The following is a 16,218-nucleotide window of genomic DNA, read 5'->3' on the forward strand; positions in this document are numbered from 1 at the left end:
CTTGGTGTGCGAGACAGAGACGGTGAATGCGCCGCCGGCCGCCGCGGGGCATTGTGGGGCTTGTAGTTCTGGGTCCTGGCGGAGGCATGTGCGCGAGTCGCGGGGTCTCCACCCGGCTGCAGCTGAGCAAAAGGAGAGGTCAGACCCGGCAAGGGGGTGAGGGAGGCTTCTTGCCTCTGGGGGAAAGAGCTAGGGGGCTTGGGCTGAGGCCCCTGAGACTTATATTGAGTCAGAGCATTGGTCTACCTAGCCGAGTTTTGCCTACAGGAATTGGCAGCAATGGCTCTAGTCTAGGCTTTCAGGCGGGGAGTTTTTTATCCCGACCCCCGTCCTACCTGCAGATACCGCTGGGGATTGATGCTGCGACCTTCTGCATGCAAAGCACAGACCCTCCAAGTGTCTCTCTTTTCCAGGGACGTCCGTGATTTAGAGAAGCGGCCCCGGTTTCGGATTTGATCCTGGAATGTACCACTTTTCCTTAGGATGTCCCTATTTTCATTGGAGAAATGTTGGAGGGTATGGAGTTATCTGCAGTTCAATATTCCCTCCTCTTTTTTTGCAGGGGGGGGAGGGGGTGTTCCTGCACTGAGTGAAACCTTCTGCACAAAGATCCACCGAAAGCAGAAGACAGTCAGTGTTGCCTATGACTCTCCCGGAGGAAATGGTCTGGGCAAGACAAACGAAGCAGAGGGCAAGAAGCAGAAGTGGGAACCAAAAAACTGGGAGCAGCACCTGAGCAACATCCGAGAAATGAGGAAGGAGAGAGATGCCCCTGTGGACCAGATGGGTGCTGGGAAATGCTTTGACAGAGATGCTCCTCCAGAGGTGAGGAGAGAGCTCAAAACTGAGCTGAACTGCACATGTTTAGGAGCAAGAAGGATCTTGGCAGGTTGCATTGTCTGCCTTCCTGCCCTCATAGAGCAGGACTGGGCAGCAGGTAGAGGTTGAGATCTGTTTGTAGAACAGATCTGGTTTTAACAATGATAACATGGGTTTTCCCAGCTGATGCTAGGAAAGCTAACCACTCACTGGCCCTGCTCTGCACCCTCCTTGAGTGTTTTTGCCTGGCTGAGATCTGCCCTTGAACCCTGATAATGTTTCCATCCATTTACCTGGATGGAAGACCGCAGAGAAATCTGTGTGCGTAGAAACCTCTGGCTTTTACATAGCTGGGATGTAAAGGCTCTAGCCACATCCATTGCTCTAACTATCATATTTTTTGCTCTATAAGACGCCCCAGACCACAAGACGCACCTAGTTTTTGGAGGAGGAAAACAAGGGGGGAAAAATCTGAATCTCAGAAGCCAGAACAGCAAGAGGGATCGCTGGGCAGTGAAAGCAGCAATCCCTCTTGCTGTTCTGGCTTCTGGGATAGCTGTGCAGCCTGCATTCGCTCCATAAGACGCACACACATTTCCCCTTACTTTTTAGGAGGGAAAAAGTGAGTCTTATAGAGCAAATAATACGGTACTTTTGCTTTTGGCCCTGCCCATCAGTGGCGTAGCGTGGGCTGTCAGCACCCGGGGCAAGGCAAGTAATTTGCGCCCCCTAACCCAGGGCAAGGCAAGTAATTTGCGCCCCCCCCCCCCGCTGCACTGTCCCTCCCCCAGATAGTCCCTCGCTCTCTCTCCGCACCGCATGCCTGGCACCCTCCTCTCCACAGTGGGCGGCGACCCGGCGGCTCGGATCGGATTTGCACAGCCAGCACTGCAGTGAGAGAGAGTGAGTGAGCCAGGTAGGGGCAGAGAGCTGCGAGTGCGAGCGCGCCCCCCCTCCAGATGTTGCGCCCGGTGTGGCCGGCCCCCCCTGCACCCCCACGCTACGCCACTGCTGCCCATTACTAGCATATGTTGCCTATCAAGAAATATGGCCCCTAGGTGGTTCTAGAAAAAAAACAAAGTAGATCTGACGAAAGATGATATCCTGTGATGATCACCTTCCATCTCCATACCATACTGTAGGTTAGGCGCTACCAGGTCCTCTTGTCACTCATGCTCTCCAGCCAAACCAAAGATCAGGTGACTTCGGCAGCCATGATGCGCCTGAGGGAGCATGGCCTCACTGTGGACAACATCTTGGAGACTGATGACGTGACTCTAGGCCAGCTCATCTACCCTGTGGGGTTTTGGAAGGTGAGCCATTTGAGAGAATAGGAAAGAGGAAAAGCATTAAGCCAATATTTTTATTGCCCTAATCTTAGTAATCAGCGCTGGGCATTTTGAGGAAATGAAGCTGGTTATATTTGTGTTTGGCAGAGTTGCGGTTGGGAGAACAGCTTTAAAGACTTTAGAAAATGTGAACGTCTGAAGATCATAGCTGCTGGGTCAGGTTAAAGGGGGACAATCCAGCCCAGCATCCTGTTCTCACAGTGACCAACCAGATGCCCCAATGGGAAGCCTGCAAGTAGGCCCTGAATGCAACAGCTCTCCCCACTTCCAATTCCCAGCAGCTTGTGTTCAGAAGCTTCCTGCCTCTGACAGTGGAGGTAGAGCATAGCCATTGGTGTGGTGTGGAGTGGGGCATGCTCTAGTTATCTCCCGCTTGGACTACTGCAATGCGCTCTACGTGGGGCTACCTTTGAAGGTGACCCGGAAACTGCAGTTAATCCAGAATGCGGCGGCTAGACTGGTGACTGGGAGTGGCCGCTGGGACCACATAACACCGGTCCTGAGAGATCTGCATTGGCTCCCAGTACGTTTCCGAGCACAATTCAAAGTGTTGGTGCTGACCTTTAAAGCCCTAAACGGCCTCGGTCCTGTATACCTGAAGGAGCGTCTCCACCCCCATCGTTCAGCCCAGACACTGAGATCCAGCACCGAGGGCCTTCTAGCGGTTCCCTCATTTCTAGAAGTGAGGTTACAGGGAACCAGACAGAGGGCCTTCTCGGTAGTGGCGCCCGCCCTGTGGAACGCCCTTCCTTCAGATGTGAAGGAAATAAGCAGTTATCTTATCTTTAAAAGACATCTGAAGGCAGCCCTGTTTAGGGAAGTTTTTAATATTTAATGCTGAATTGTTATTAACACTCAATTGGAAGCCGCCCAGAATGGCTGGGGAAACTCAGCCAGATGGGCGGGATATAAATTATTTAATTATTTATTATTATTATTATGGATTGTGGCCATTGATAGCCTTATCCTCCTCTATGAATTTGTCTAACCCTCTTTTGAAGCCATGCAAATTGATGGCGCTCACTGCCTCCTGTAAGAATGGATTCCACAGTTTAACTGTAATTGGTTCTTTCATACCACCAAACCCATTAAGATTCTCGTGGTATATCTGAAAAATGTTGTATGTTCAGAGCATCTTACTCTAGCTGGAGACTTCTTAAGAGGAGCAAAATTGATATTAGTCCCTAAGTGGTACCCTCCCAAAATGCTGAAAGAACACGAGTGGTTTAATACAATATGGTATGTCACTTTGATGTCTAAAGTTACAGAAATAGTAAGATTAAGGGAGGGGAGGCAGAAATCAGAACAGTTTGCAAGTTTATGTATCCCACCCGCCTTTACAAATCATATGGAGCAAAGATTTAATTTAGGACTGTTTAATGCTTTCTTGACTGTAGCATGAAATAGTATAACTTTTCTATTACAGTAAGCCCACAACGTACATGGGGCTTACATTCCAGGGATCGCACCTAAAGCCAAAATTGTGTGTACTCAAAACTCACTGGGTTTAACGGAGGTGGGATTGCCAAAGTCATTTTTCACAGAACCCATGCCACTTTTCACTTCTTTTTAAAATAAAAAAATTGCCATGCATGTAAAGCTGAATGCACACAAGTTAAATGTGTGCAAGTTGTGGGCTTCCTGTACAGTGGTGCCCCGCAAGACGAATGCCTCGCAAGACGGAAAACCCGCTAGACGAAAGGGTTTTCCGTTTTGGAGGTGCTTCGCAGGACGAATTTCTCTATGGGCTTGCTTCACAAGACGAAAATGTCTTGCGATTCTTGCGATTTTTTTTCACTCCCCACCCCCTTTTTCTAAGGCACTAAGCTGCTAATAGCCTTTTAGCAGCTAATCCGCTAATCCCTTAAGCCGCTAATAGCCGCTAAACCGCTAATAGCGCTAATCCGCTAATGGGCTTGCTTCGCAAGACGAAAAAACCGCTAGACGAAGAGACTCGAGGAACAGATTCTTTTCATCTTGCGAGGCACCACTGTATTTCAATATTAAGTAATCAATAGCACAAAAGGAAAATAGATTGGATGGGAGGAGGAAATAAGCAAACAGGTTCAAGATCTTAATTACAAGTGGTCCTGATGACCAGCTGGGTTGTGGAAGCTGTTTAAGGAGAGGAGGCCCCAAATGTTGTGGGTCTGGTTGAGACCAGAGAGGCCTCCTTATCGAGGGGCTTAATAATCCTTCCTACTTTGTGGTTCTGAAAGCACATCTCTGCTAGATAATAAATAATAACACTGTAATAAAATTTTATTTATATGCCGCCCTCCCCAGCCAAAGCCAGGCTCAGAGATTCCATTGTCATTGTGGTCCCTGCTTTCATCCGGGCCCCTCATTCCTCACAGTCAGCCCCCTTATTCCCTCCATTGCTTGAGGCGTTCCTCAGCTGGCTAAACCTCCAGCACACATCCCCCCATTTTTCCACTGACTGCAGCGGAAAGTGAGCTACATCAAGCAGACCACAGCAATTCTGAAGCAGGACTATGCTGGAGACATCCCAAGGACACTGGCGGAGCTAGTGAAACTCCCAGGGGTTGGACCCAAGATGGCCCATTTGGTGATGGACATTGCCTGGCAGGACGTCTCTGGAATCGGTATTGTTTCTATTTTTCTCTTAGCAGTCCCAACTCATTTGCTCTAGGATTCAGAGCTTCTAGAAGGACCCGGGATGGGGACTCTTGGGCCTTTGGGCCTATCTATCTGGCCCTTGGAACATTCCCCAGGCCACACACCCTCAGCAGTCTTGCTTCACACACCCCTTGAGTGTTTTTGCCTGGGGAGAGGGCTTTTGTATGCGGGTCCTACTTGCAGGTCTCCCTCTGGTGCATGTGGGTAGCCGCTGTGAAAACAGGATGCTAGACTAGATGGGCTCTTCTTATGTACGTAGTTTGTGTAAGGCCACCTGAAGCAGAGGTGAAATGGGTCCTTTGTGGCTCACACACTTACAGAGCAATCATAACCATGTCTACTCAGCAGCCCCATTGAATTCAGTGTTAGAATCTATGCCGCACCTGTGCTTTTCAAATGAATAGCTGTCATTTCAAAGCAATTCCTGTTAGGAGGCCTACCTTGGATTTTGGGACTGTGGTGCAATCCTGCTATAGGCAGGAGGTGGCGCTGTGGCTCCATGGCCCATTCTTGCGCTAACCCACCTTTTTTATTTTAACAGTACTTCCAATTAACATTTTAGGTTGCCGGTTACAGGAAACCTGGGAGGGCTGATTCTTGATGAATGGGACTTCAGGAACCAGTTGATTAAAAACTGAGGGTGGGGAGAATATCATTCGGGGTTCTCTGCTGGAATTCCTTCCCGATTAATCAAGGAGCCTGTGTGTTTCGCCCAGAGATGGCGGCAGTCCTGGGTGACAGACAGTGCCCAGTAATTTCAAAGGTGGGGAATCAGCCATTGTTATATTTGAGGCCCTGAGGCAACCTGATACCTGCATGGCACCTGTGAGCCTCTTTTGAATGCCTCCTCCGAGCTTCTGACTTAAGACTCTTACAAAATGCAGACTCGGGACATTAAAAGGGGCATTATTTTCCCCCCTCCCCCCACTTTTGCTTACCAGCTAGCCAGACTATTTGGGTTGGCCTAATAAAGGTCTTGCCCTAATAAGGATGTTGAAATTTCCATTTCTGGTTCCAAAAGTCGCTTCCTTCCACCTGCCACTTCACAGCAGCAGATCCTGATCTTCACAGGCATGCTGTGGACCACCTGAATGAAGTTCACGGACCACTGTGGTCCTCAGACCAGTGTTTGGGAACCCCCTGGTTTACAGTACACCGGCAAGGCACAATTCAGAAAGCAGTATTTTCCGCAATCCAAAACATTAGTATATGCAAATGAATTGAACACACTTGGATTTTCAAAATCAAAACGTTGTGTTGTATCCCTCAGAACATAAGAAGAACCTGCTGGATCAGACCCGTGGTCCATTTAGCCCAGCATCCTATTCTTACAGTGGCTAACCAAATGCCTGTGGGAAACCAGCGAGCAGGACTTGAGCACAAAAGCCCTCTCCCCTCCTGTAGTTCTCAGCAGCTGGTATTCAGAAGCATTGCTGCCTCTAAATTTGGAAGCAGAGCATAGCCATCATGGCCAGTAGCCATTGATAGCACTTTCCTCCATGAATTTGTCCAGTCCTCTTTTAAAGCCACCTAGGTTGGTGGCCATCACTGCCTCCACAGTACCACAGTTTAATTATGTACTATGTGAAGCAGTAATGGGACGCGGGTGGCGCTGTGGGTTAAACCACAGAGCCTAGGACTTGCCAATCAGAAGGTCGGCGGTTCGAATCCCCACGACGGGGTGAGCTCCCATTGCTCGGTCCCTGCTCCTGCCAACCTAGCAGTTCAAAAACACGTCAAAGTGCAAGTAGATAAATAGGTATCGCTCCAGCGGGAAGGTAAATGGCGTTTTCGTGCACTGCTCTGGTTCGCCAGAAGTGGCTTAGTCATGCTGGCCACATGACCCGGAAGCTATATGCCGGCTCCCTTGGCCAATAAAGCGAGATGAGCACCGCAACCCCAGAGTCGGTCACAACTGGACCTAATGGTCGGGGTCCCTTTACCTTTACCTATGTGAAGCAGTATGTTCTTGTATCTGCTACTGACAGCCCAGTGACTATCTGGAACCTGTGGCCCTCCAGTTTCCTGACTCCCACTCCCATCAGCCCCCCAGCCAGCTGGGCCAGCAGCCAGTGGTGCTGGAACTTGGAAGTCCAGCAACATCTGTAGGGCCACGGGTCCCCCAGCCCTCCTCTGGTCAAAAGCTCAAAGACAAAACCATCCTTTCCTTCAAGTAGGGGTCAAATATCCTCTAACTATTCTGGGAACTGAATGTGGGATCTCCTCTCCCTTGACTCTACTCACCATTTTCCATAGGTGTGGACACACATGTGCACCGGATTTCCAACAGGTTGAAGTGGGCAAAGAAGGAAACGAAGCTTCCTGAGGAGACTCGGCTGGCTCTGGAAGAGTGGCTCCCCAGGTGAGGCAGCCAGGGTCAATTCTGACTTTTTTCTTTACTCCACGTGTTCTCTCAGTTTCTTTTTTTTTTTAATTCAGTGACCTGGGCCACACATGACGCCAAGCCATGGTTTGTTTAGCCTAAGCAAAATGTGAAGTCATGGTTTGTTTTTGGCTCGCGAGCTGTGGCTTGTTTTAACAATAGTTTGGCTTTATGATCAACATGCCGTCTTCATTGTCTCCCATTCCATTTCAGAGCCCAATTCAAAGTGGTGTTTTCCATCTTGAGAGCCCTAAACGGCCTCAGAGGAGGACGTCTGAAGGCTTCCCTTCTCCCATACAAAATTTACCACAGGGTTAGGCCTTCAGCTAAGCTCCAGGGGCAGCTAACCAACGACCCTTCAAATCTTTCTGAACTACAACTCCTGTAGCCTTAGGGTGAAGGGTGGGTGATTAATCAAATTAATAATGATGGTAAATGAACATTTCCCTTCCTTCTCCTCCTAGAGATCTCTGGAGTGAGATAAACTGGCTTCTTGTTGGGTTTGGGCAGCAAGTCTGCTTACCTGTAAATCCACGCTGCAGTGAATGCCTCAACAGGGACATCTGTCCGGCTTCGAGGAAGCGCTGAGAGATGCAACACTTACTGGAACAGGCCACCATACTGGGGGACTAGGACTTGGGGGCCCACCAATGGACTGATGACGCTGTAGCTGACCTGCCAGTGGCTTGAGCAAGAGGGATTTTCACCCTGAAATCTGGTGGCACTACAGCAATGACTCGGTTCCTGGTCTCCAAGCCATGCACAGGTGAGAGGGGTCCAAATAGCATTGTTAAAAGGACCACAGAGTTGACTTAAGTGTGGTGTCCCCAGCTGCCCTGAAAGGACTCCTCTTAACCCAAGTATGAAGCCACACAGGGAGTAGTTAAATAAGTGCAACGTATTGGGGCTAGATTCCAGACTAAGTTAGCTGGACTCGAGTCCCACTGAAACCAGTTGCACGTGTACATCTTGACATAGCTCAGTTCAGCTAGCTCAGGCCCCATCAGCACCATACACTTAAAGCAGTGACATGCTACTTTAAATAGTCGTGGTCCCCCCGCCAGCCCCCTTCTCCAAGAATCCTGGGAGCTGCGTCTTGTTCAGGGTGCTGAGAGTTGTTAGGAGACCCCCTTTCCCCCTCAGGGAACTACAGTTCCCAGAATTCCTGGGGAAGAGGGGTTGAAGGTACTTTGGGAATTGAAGCCGGAAGGGAATAAGGGGTCTGCCAGTAGCTCCCAGCACCCTTAACAAACCACAGCTCCCATGGTTCTTTGGGCAAAGCTATGTGTGTTTAAAATGATGAATCTACTTCAAAAGTATAGTCCAGCCACCAGTATCTTTTAAATGAAGATTTTGTTGGATTCCTGTGGCTAGAAAGAGGAGATGGGGAGGGGGGGGAGGCAGGCTGAAAATGGGTGAAACTTTCTTTAGGGTGAAAATGAAAACAAGCAGAAAGTTCAGTTTGTGTCCTGTCAATGGAAGGTCCACATATTTTGATATGTCTGGAAATCTCTTTGTCATAAGCTATATATGTCTGACCAGAATTTCTAAGGTTCAGCTCACATGACATCCTCCGGCCTTTGTTTTGAAAGGGCAAGGCTCTCACTTTGAGAGCCTCTGCCTGAAGAGCAACCAGGGGTGTGTTGTATTTCCTTGTCTTTTTGCCTCTCCCTGCCTCCACACACACTGTGAAGGAGGCCGGTCATATTTTCTTCCCAGACCTTCCTAAGAAGTGTTTGTGGATTCTGTCAGCTGCCTTTGCCCTTGAAGAATTTCCAATTTAAATGCTAATAAGCTAGTTACCAGGCAAAAGGAGTTATCCAGCTCCACTGGATGATGTCATTCAGGCCTGTCCCAGCGTCATGGAGGAATTAGCCTGTTGCCAAGGTAGGGAGAGTTGGACGTTTAAAAACAGATGAGACAGAAAAAATTCTTCCCACCCCAGTTGTATCTGATGGGCTCCAGGGCTTGCAGATTTTAGATCAGCTTTCCTCCCAATCTATCGCTCTCCTGATGTTTTGAACTACAACTCCCACCAGCCCCAGACAGCGCAGCCATAAAATGCAGTCCAAAACATCTGGAAGACACCAGGTTGGGTAAGAGTTCTCCTATGTGAGAACGAAGCCTTTGAGATGTCGCAAACAAAAGGGGTATTTGGAATACAGTGTAAGCCTTGAGCTTTGCTTAGCCTGTCACATAAGCCAAATGCTAAGAACTGCATTTACCTAAATAGTAATTCTTATTTTTATATAATAAACAGTTTTGTTTTTAATAAGAATTTTGTCTAACAGTCTCTGTTTGGTGCTCAGGTTTCCCAGAAGAGGGGGCTTAATCCAGAGTGGGGAACTTGGGCCCGGGATCTGAAAGCAGCCCTCCAGGCCTTTCCTTCTGTCCCCTGGGACTCTCCCTATGACATACCCCCTCATTGGCCCTGCTTCAAACCTTCCTTGTGGGGCTGGAATATGTTTCCCTGATAATTTAAATGCACCTAGAAGTGAGGCAATCTGGCACAGCCATGAAACAGACACAAAAGCTGGGTGGGAGGAAGAGAGGGATACCATAAGGAAATAATAATTTGGACACCAACATCATAAAACTCGCTGTACATGGGAAACCAGTTTTATTATTGACATTTTAGTATACATTTTTTTACACAATGCAGTTAACAGCTCTTCTTATAACTTTTTAGTGAATGTCTAGGTTAGATGTGCAGAAACTGAGTTAAGTGCTGCAGAGCATATAGGATGGCAGAGAAAAGAGAGCCAGGCGTGCTTTTAAATCGTCATGAGTCAATCCACGGAACAGAGACTGGGATGTTTGCTTTCTTGGAAGGGGTAGGGGGAAAGATACCTCTATAGGTACAGATTTGTATAGGAGATTTCAATTGTACCACAACCCTCAAATTTGTGCTTCTGTCACACCTCTCCTATCCTTAAAGAATGACTTTAGAAATCCTTGTTCAAACCAGTCCTGCATTCATTCATTTCCTTACTATTATATTTCACCTTTCTTCGATCATGGAGCCCAAGGTGTTATCCCAACATACACACACCTCTGGTGCATCAGCACCTTTGCTAATAATGCATTGGGGGCAACTCTTTTGGAGGTAAAAACTTTAGCCTAATTTGAAAAACAAGCGCCCTCCAATCATTTAAGGAATCAAAGCAGCCCTCCCCAACAAAGCCCTTATAAATCTCACACCGACCGTTCTCAAAATCAAGTTTCAAGCAACCTTGTCAGCAGGTATTAGCATATACCTGAATTACTACCAGTCTCACTCAATAAGTGTTTTCTTTGTTAAAAAAATTAAAGAAGACTCAGCAGAGCATTCTTCAGAAAGCCACATTTTCATTCACAAACATTTCATTATCCTCCTAGAATCAGTGGTCCCGAGTAATCAAGAGAGATTTATGGCAGGCCTACTCAACCTGGGGCCCTCCAGTTGTTGTTGGACTACAACTCCCATCAGTATCAGCCAGCATGGCCAAAGGTCATGGGTGATGGGATATGTATTCCAAATATCTGGGGAAGGAAGATCTACATGCACTCTTATTTGCATTTGCCCCATAATGCACACCCTTCCTGTGGCATCAGCAGGAAGCCCCCTTTCAATACTAATGGGCATCTATGGGACTAGCTGAGCATAACTGGGGCTAGATTGGGAGTCAGCTGTTCTCCAATAATAAATGGTTTGGGAATGTGGTAAAATCCCACGTCTGCAGACTGAGTTGTGCAAATTAGTCATATTTACATATATTTATTTTTACATAGCTTCACAGTCTTCAATGGTGCAGGTTTTTAAAAACAAATTGGAATGTTTTGGTCAAGCTTGGCAAAGAATGAGTCTCAAAGGGGGAAAGAATTCCTGACATTTCCCCAGATTCCATGTGGGCTAGAAACCCTGTTTTTAAAATAAAAATCATCATCATCAAGTGAAGAGCGCAGTGATTTGTAGCCAAAGCCTTCTTGCCTGCTGAGCTTATAATCACTGAACATCCATGGAATCAATCTGAAATATTGGGGGGGGGGGGGGGCGGGGTGGTTTGTTGTTTGCAAAAAGATCGCTTTCTAGTTCTCATGCCTACTGAGATAAAATTCAAAAGTGGTGGGTGATGCCTGGTGCTACCTCAGAAGACAGAGATGGTAGGTCTCAGAGGGGACAGAGGTGAGGACTACAATGGTGTCCCTCTGATAGCCAGGCAGACTATGCAAAATCAGTCAAAATGTGGCATTCAATTAGATTAACTCAGGTGCAGAATTAGGGCACATTTCTTAGGCGTCCAGACCAGCTCCCCCCAAATTGGTGCTCTGGGGCTGCTAGGAATTGTAGTCCAAAATAGCTGGAGACCATCAGATTGGTAAAAGCTGGTGTGGACAAAGGGTATCCAACGTGGTGCTCTCCAGATGTTGTGGACCGCAACTCCCATAACCCCCAGCCAACACAACCAATGGTGAGAGATGATGGGAGATGGAGTCCAGCAACACCTAGAGAACACTGCTTTGGCTACTCCTGGGGCAGATTATGAGTAGAGGGCTGTCCATCATGGACACCGATACTCCACCTTGCATTTCTCTCAAAGCCTCCTGCAATGAAACTGTATACAAGGTTATTCCTCAAAACCAATCATATAACTAGAGAATGGTACCATTTACCAAGCCAGCTTTGCTACACGGCAGCCATTTCCCCAAAGGACTGGAGAATAATCTAAGGCACCTTATTCAGCTTAGTTATTTGCAAAACATACACAAAGCCCCCAGAGTGTACTTATATCAAAGGGCACTTGGTCATGTTGCAGGGTATTGTAGAATCATAGGACTGTAAGAGTTGGAAGGGGCCCAAAGGATCATCTATTTCAACCCCCTGCAATGCAGGAATCACAGCTGAAGAATCCCTGAAGACAAAATGTCCCCCCCCCCCCAAATTCTTGAATACTTATATAGATTTTACATTTGTGCCCTAATTAAAAGGGTGGCAATTGCTTAGTCAGACATACCTCTTTTTATGAAAGAGAAACTGCATGCCATCCAGCTTGCTTTTTAATACTTGTTGTGGAAGTGGTTGTAAAGAAGAAAAGGGTGTGAAAGGTTGTGATGTCTCACTAAAGAAGGCTGGAAGAAAAAACTCTTCCTACCTGCCTCCCCTTACCAGATTAACAGTGTTATAAAATCATTAGCAAGCTTCCTTTTTTTTTTTTAACTCCTCCCTCACTTAGCAGAATCAGCAGAAGTGTTTGGATAACAATTTCTGAGTTGCTGCTGCAATGTGATCACTCTCAAGCAGCCTTTGCCAACTGTGTGCCCTCCAGATGTTCGAACTACAACTCCCATCAGCCCAAACCATGGGTGTGCCTGCTGAGGCTGATGGGAGCTGTGGTTCAAAACAGCTAGAGGGCAGCAGATTAGCAAAGGGATCTCCTCAAGAACAGAAGAGCCTAGTGTAGGGGTTCCACAGGAGTGTGTGCTTTACTTTTATGTGGCCCACACAGTTCACATACATCACTCATTGAGAAGGATCAAATTCAGTTAGTAAGTAGGAGCAATACCCCAGAATTATCCACTTTCACTCAGGCCTGGATTCAAGACATTTCAGTGCCTAAAAACAACACCACTAAACAGTATACTCCCTCCCATGAATTAACACAGGGAGGGGTAAGAACTTCCCTGGAAACCTGGGCCCCTTGGGTCAATCTGTCTCCCAACTCTTTCCTCTTATAACAACATCAAGATCTATCTAGGGCAGGCATGTCTAGAGCATTTCGGGGGCCTAATCCGGCCCTCCAGCCCCTGTGGCAGTTTATTTCCTAGGGTAAAATCCTAAAAAACCTCAACAACTTCAATCCTAAACAAAGCTCAACCACTTCAATCCTAAAAAAAGGTTAACAACTTTGGTCGGCCCCCACGGCCCTTCACTTCATCAAATCTGGCCCTCTTTGAAAAAAGTTTGGACACCACAGATCTAGGGAATCACAGAATCATATAACCCCGAGAGTCATATGGTCCAACCCCTTGCAGCGCAAGAATCACAGCTAAATAATCCCTCAAAGATGGCAATCCAACATCTTCCATGCCTCCTTGCCTTTAATAACAATTCTTCTATTTGGAGGGTGGGGGAAGTAACGGAGAGGGCCTAACTCTGGTAATGAGCAGGTCAGATGGTCAGTAGATGTGGATGTGTTGCCGTCTCAAAAAAGAGACACATTCTGTGCTTCTGAGCCATTCCTTCAGAAAGAACATTGCAGAAGCTAAAACACATTCAGAGCTTGTTAAATCCAACTTTATGTGTTATGGTTAAAGCACGAGATTTGACTTTGGCTGTAGGGAGGGGGTGCCTCGGGCCCAGTGACCAAATGCGGCTCTTCAGGCCTCTCCATCTGGCCCTCAGGGTGCTTCCTAGGCCACTCCCCCTTCTCAAACCAAGGCCTGCTTGGTGCTTTCATCATGTCCTTTATCCCTTACTGGGAAATGTTCTTGGACTGTAATGAAACCTTTTGGATTACATGGTTGGAGAAGGGTGAGGGTTGGTGTAGAACCTCAGACCATTGCGGGGGGGGGGGGAGCCCTTTGAGCTCCACTACCTTTGCTTCTGGTTTCTCCTGCCACTGGTATGCAGCCCCCAGAAGATCGCCCACAAGGGAATGTGGCCCTCGGCCTGGAAAAGGCTTTGGCGACCACTCTGTCCATCATCTCCCACCAGGGCACTGCTTGTGGAAAGGGTTAGTAGTCATATGTTAAAGGGGAGACCATCCACTACAGCCTTTCCTTAGAACAGCTGATACGTGCAGATACCTTATTGTTGCTAAACTGAAAGGAAGGTTGGTTAATGGTGCAGCCACTGAAACATCAGCAATGTTGAAATGGGGTGCATGTTTTCAAAAGGCCTGGAAGTGGAAATAGTTGTGCGGTTGGAGGTTAAATGAACTTGCACAAAAAGGGGGGAGCTTCTGTTTAAATCTCGAGATGCCCGTCCGTTTGCCAGCAGGACACTGTCTCCCAGAGGAACCGCTCCCAGGAATGTTAGTATTTCACGAATACAATTGTCTTCCTGTGCTTCTCCCAAGTCTCGCTAAAAAGTGTTATTTCCAGCCAATTCAGAACAGTGTTCCTTATAAATGTCAGGATTTAGAAAGGGGGGGGCGCTTGCTTTCCCCCCCTCCTTCTACCCTACCCTGGCCCCAGGGGGTTGGCAAGGGACGGCATGCATTTCTGCACCTGAGCGCACCAAATAATTGTGGTCTTTTGCCACGATTGGTAGGGAAGGGACTTTTCAAAAAGCACAGTTCTTCTGAAAATTGGTGAAGGGAAGGGGCTTTTCGGAAAGCGCAGTTGTTCTGAAAAGTGGTAACAAGGCAAAAACAATTTGCAAAGAAAAGGGGGCTTGCTGTGCCTGAGGCTTAAAGGGTCAGGGCGTTTCAAGCACTAACTACGAACAGATGGAGGGGCTGAAAAAATTTCCCTCCTTTAAAAAATAAAAAGTCCAAGTTTAAAGCCACAGAGAAAACTCGCACAATCACGAAATGGTCAGGCAACCACATTTATGAGGATGCCAACATGGAAACCCAGCAGTCTCTGCCAACCTGATGCCCCCTCCTGCCCCAAACCAAGGGCTGCTGCAAGGAGTGGCCATTATCTGGAACATCTGGAGGGCACCAGGTTGGCAACAGCTGCTGCTAACCCATCACAGTGCAGACCGCAGCATCCAGTTAAGTGGAAAGGCTCTGGTTAACAAGTTCTGGTTGGGACATTATAAAAAAAAATATTGACATCGCTACAAGAAGAGGCAGAAGAAGCTCAAACAATTAATGATATAAAAATGATCCTATAAATAATACATTCTAAATATTGCAGGTTAAGCGATTCAAAAAGGAAAGGAAAATTGCCGCTTGCTTTTCCTGCTTGTTACTGTGGCAGTTTCACAGTTGCCTGTTTTGTGTGTTTGAGCCCTGCAGCTTCAATCTCTCTCTCTCTCTCTCTCTGACCACTTTTGTACAATAAAAGAGGCTGGGGGCAGGGGGGGAGGAGGGAATGTGCTTTGTACAAAGCAACACAAACCTATGGTAAAAAGCAGAGCCTGGCACGCCTTGGAGCGGTGCCCGTTGGAGGCACAGCGCGGCCGTCGCCATCCCCGTGCTCATTTGCAAATGTCTCCAGGCCGGGGTGGGGGGAGCCGCAACAGGAGTCGAGAGGAGCTCCTCTGCCGGCTCAGAAGTTGCTGAAGATCTCCCGCTTCTTGTTCCAGTCCATCTGGGGGGCCCTTTTGTTCACCCGCTTGGCCCGCACTTTCTCTTTGGCCTCCGCTGCCGTGGGACTCAGGTTCAAGCCGCTCTCCTCAAACGGATCCCTCTTCCCAGGCTCTCCCACCTAGCGGGATTTTTTTTTAAAAAGGAAGAGAAAAGAATGGGATTCAAAAGAAGGGAAAGGACTGGTGGGATAGAGGGGTGTGGTGGGGGCTCCTGTGCTGCATTTAGTGCAAGGGGCAAGTTTTCCCCCACTTCAACCTGTCATCTCTTTTCAAACTCATTTTGCAGGGTTTGGAGAGGCTACGAGAACCTTGCAGATAGAGCTGAGAGGAGGCAGCAAAAAACCTAAAGAGTCATCGCAGGATGCAGACTGGGTCTCTTGGAGCCTTTGACAGGGCAAAACTCAGCCTCTGCTCTTAGGAGAGGAAGCAGCAACTGAGAAGAACTGTAACTCGGGGGCAGAGTATCTGCTTTGCATGCAGAAGGTCCCAGGTGGCATCTCCAGGCAGGGTTAGGAAAGACCCTTGGTCTGAAACCCTAGAGAGCCATAGCTAATCAATGCAGACAATCCTGAGCTAGATGGACCAATGGATGTAGCTGAGTGGCAGGACACCTGCTCTGCATGTAGAAGGCTTTGGGCTCAATACCTGGTCTCTTTTCCAGGCAGGGTTGGGAGACCCCACAAGTCTGTGTGAACAATGCAAAGCTAGACAGACCAATAGCCTGACTCAATATAAGGCAGCTTCCTATGTCCCTAATTCTGATGCCGAAGAGCTGCGCTTACTCTTCA

General features: G+C 47.8%; 2 protein-coding genes across 7 annotated transcripts in view; one reads left to right on the plus strand and one right to left on the minus strand.

The window, feature by feature from the left end:
* The first annotated feature begins 17 nt into the window (after positions 1–17).
* On the plus strand, positions 18–12,383 carry NTHL1 (nth like DNA glycosylase 1). Of its 5 annotated transcripts, none has more exons than XR_014505021.1 (7): positions 18–138; positions 563–825; positions 1,962–2,132; positions 4,615–4,774; positions 7,065–7,170; positions 7,656–12,269; positions 12,308–12,383. XR_014505021.1 is itself a non-coding variant. In XM_083414042.1 (6 exons), exons 1-6 carry the CDS (start codon positions 27–29, stop codon positions 7,777–7,779), a joined length of 936 nt encoding a protein of 311 aa, XP_083270168.1. In that variant the 5' UTR covers positions 18–26; the 3' UTR covers positions 7,780–12,383. The 5 variants fall into 5 exon arrangements, 2 of the variants coding, with proteins under 2 accessions (XP_083270168.1, XP_083270169.1); XR_014505022.1 differs by having other exon boundaries at positions 7,656–8,254; positions 8,314–12,383; XR_014505023.1 differs by lacking the exon at positions 1,962–2,132 and having other exon boundaries at positions 7,656–8,254; positions 8,314–12,383.
* The window catches only part of NHERF2 (NHERF family PDZ scaffold protein 2), a 58,831-nt gene continuing 52,401 nt past the window's right edge, over positions 9,789–16,218 (minus strand). For both annotated transcript variants that reach the window (XM_083414026.1, XM_083414025.1), the window contains one exon: positions 9,789–15,549. In XM_083414026.1, coding sequence (XP_083270152.1) covers positions 15,391–15,549 — 159 coding nt within the window. In that variant the 3' untranslated portion in view covers positions 9,789–15,390. The remainder of the gene's footprint in view (positions 15,550–16,218) is intronic.

This window comes from Podarcis tiliguerta, assembly GCF_965153285.1.
Source record: "Podarcis tiliguerta genome assembly, chromosome: 14".
In the NCBI taxonomy this organism is placed as follows: domain Eukaryota; kingdom Metazoa; phylum Chordata; class Lepidosauria; order Squamata; family Lacertidae; genus Podarcis; species Podarcis tiliguerta.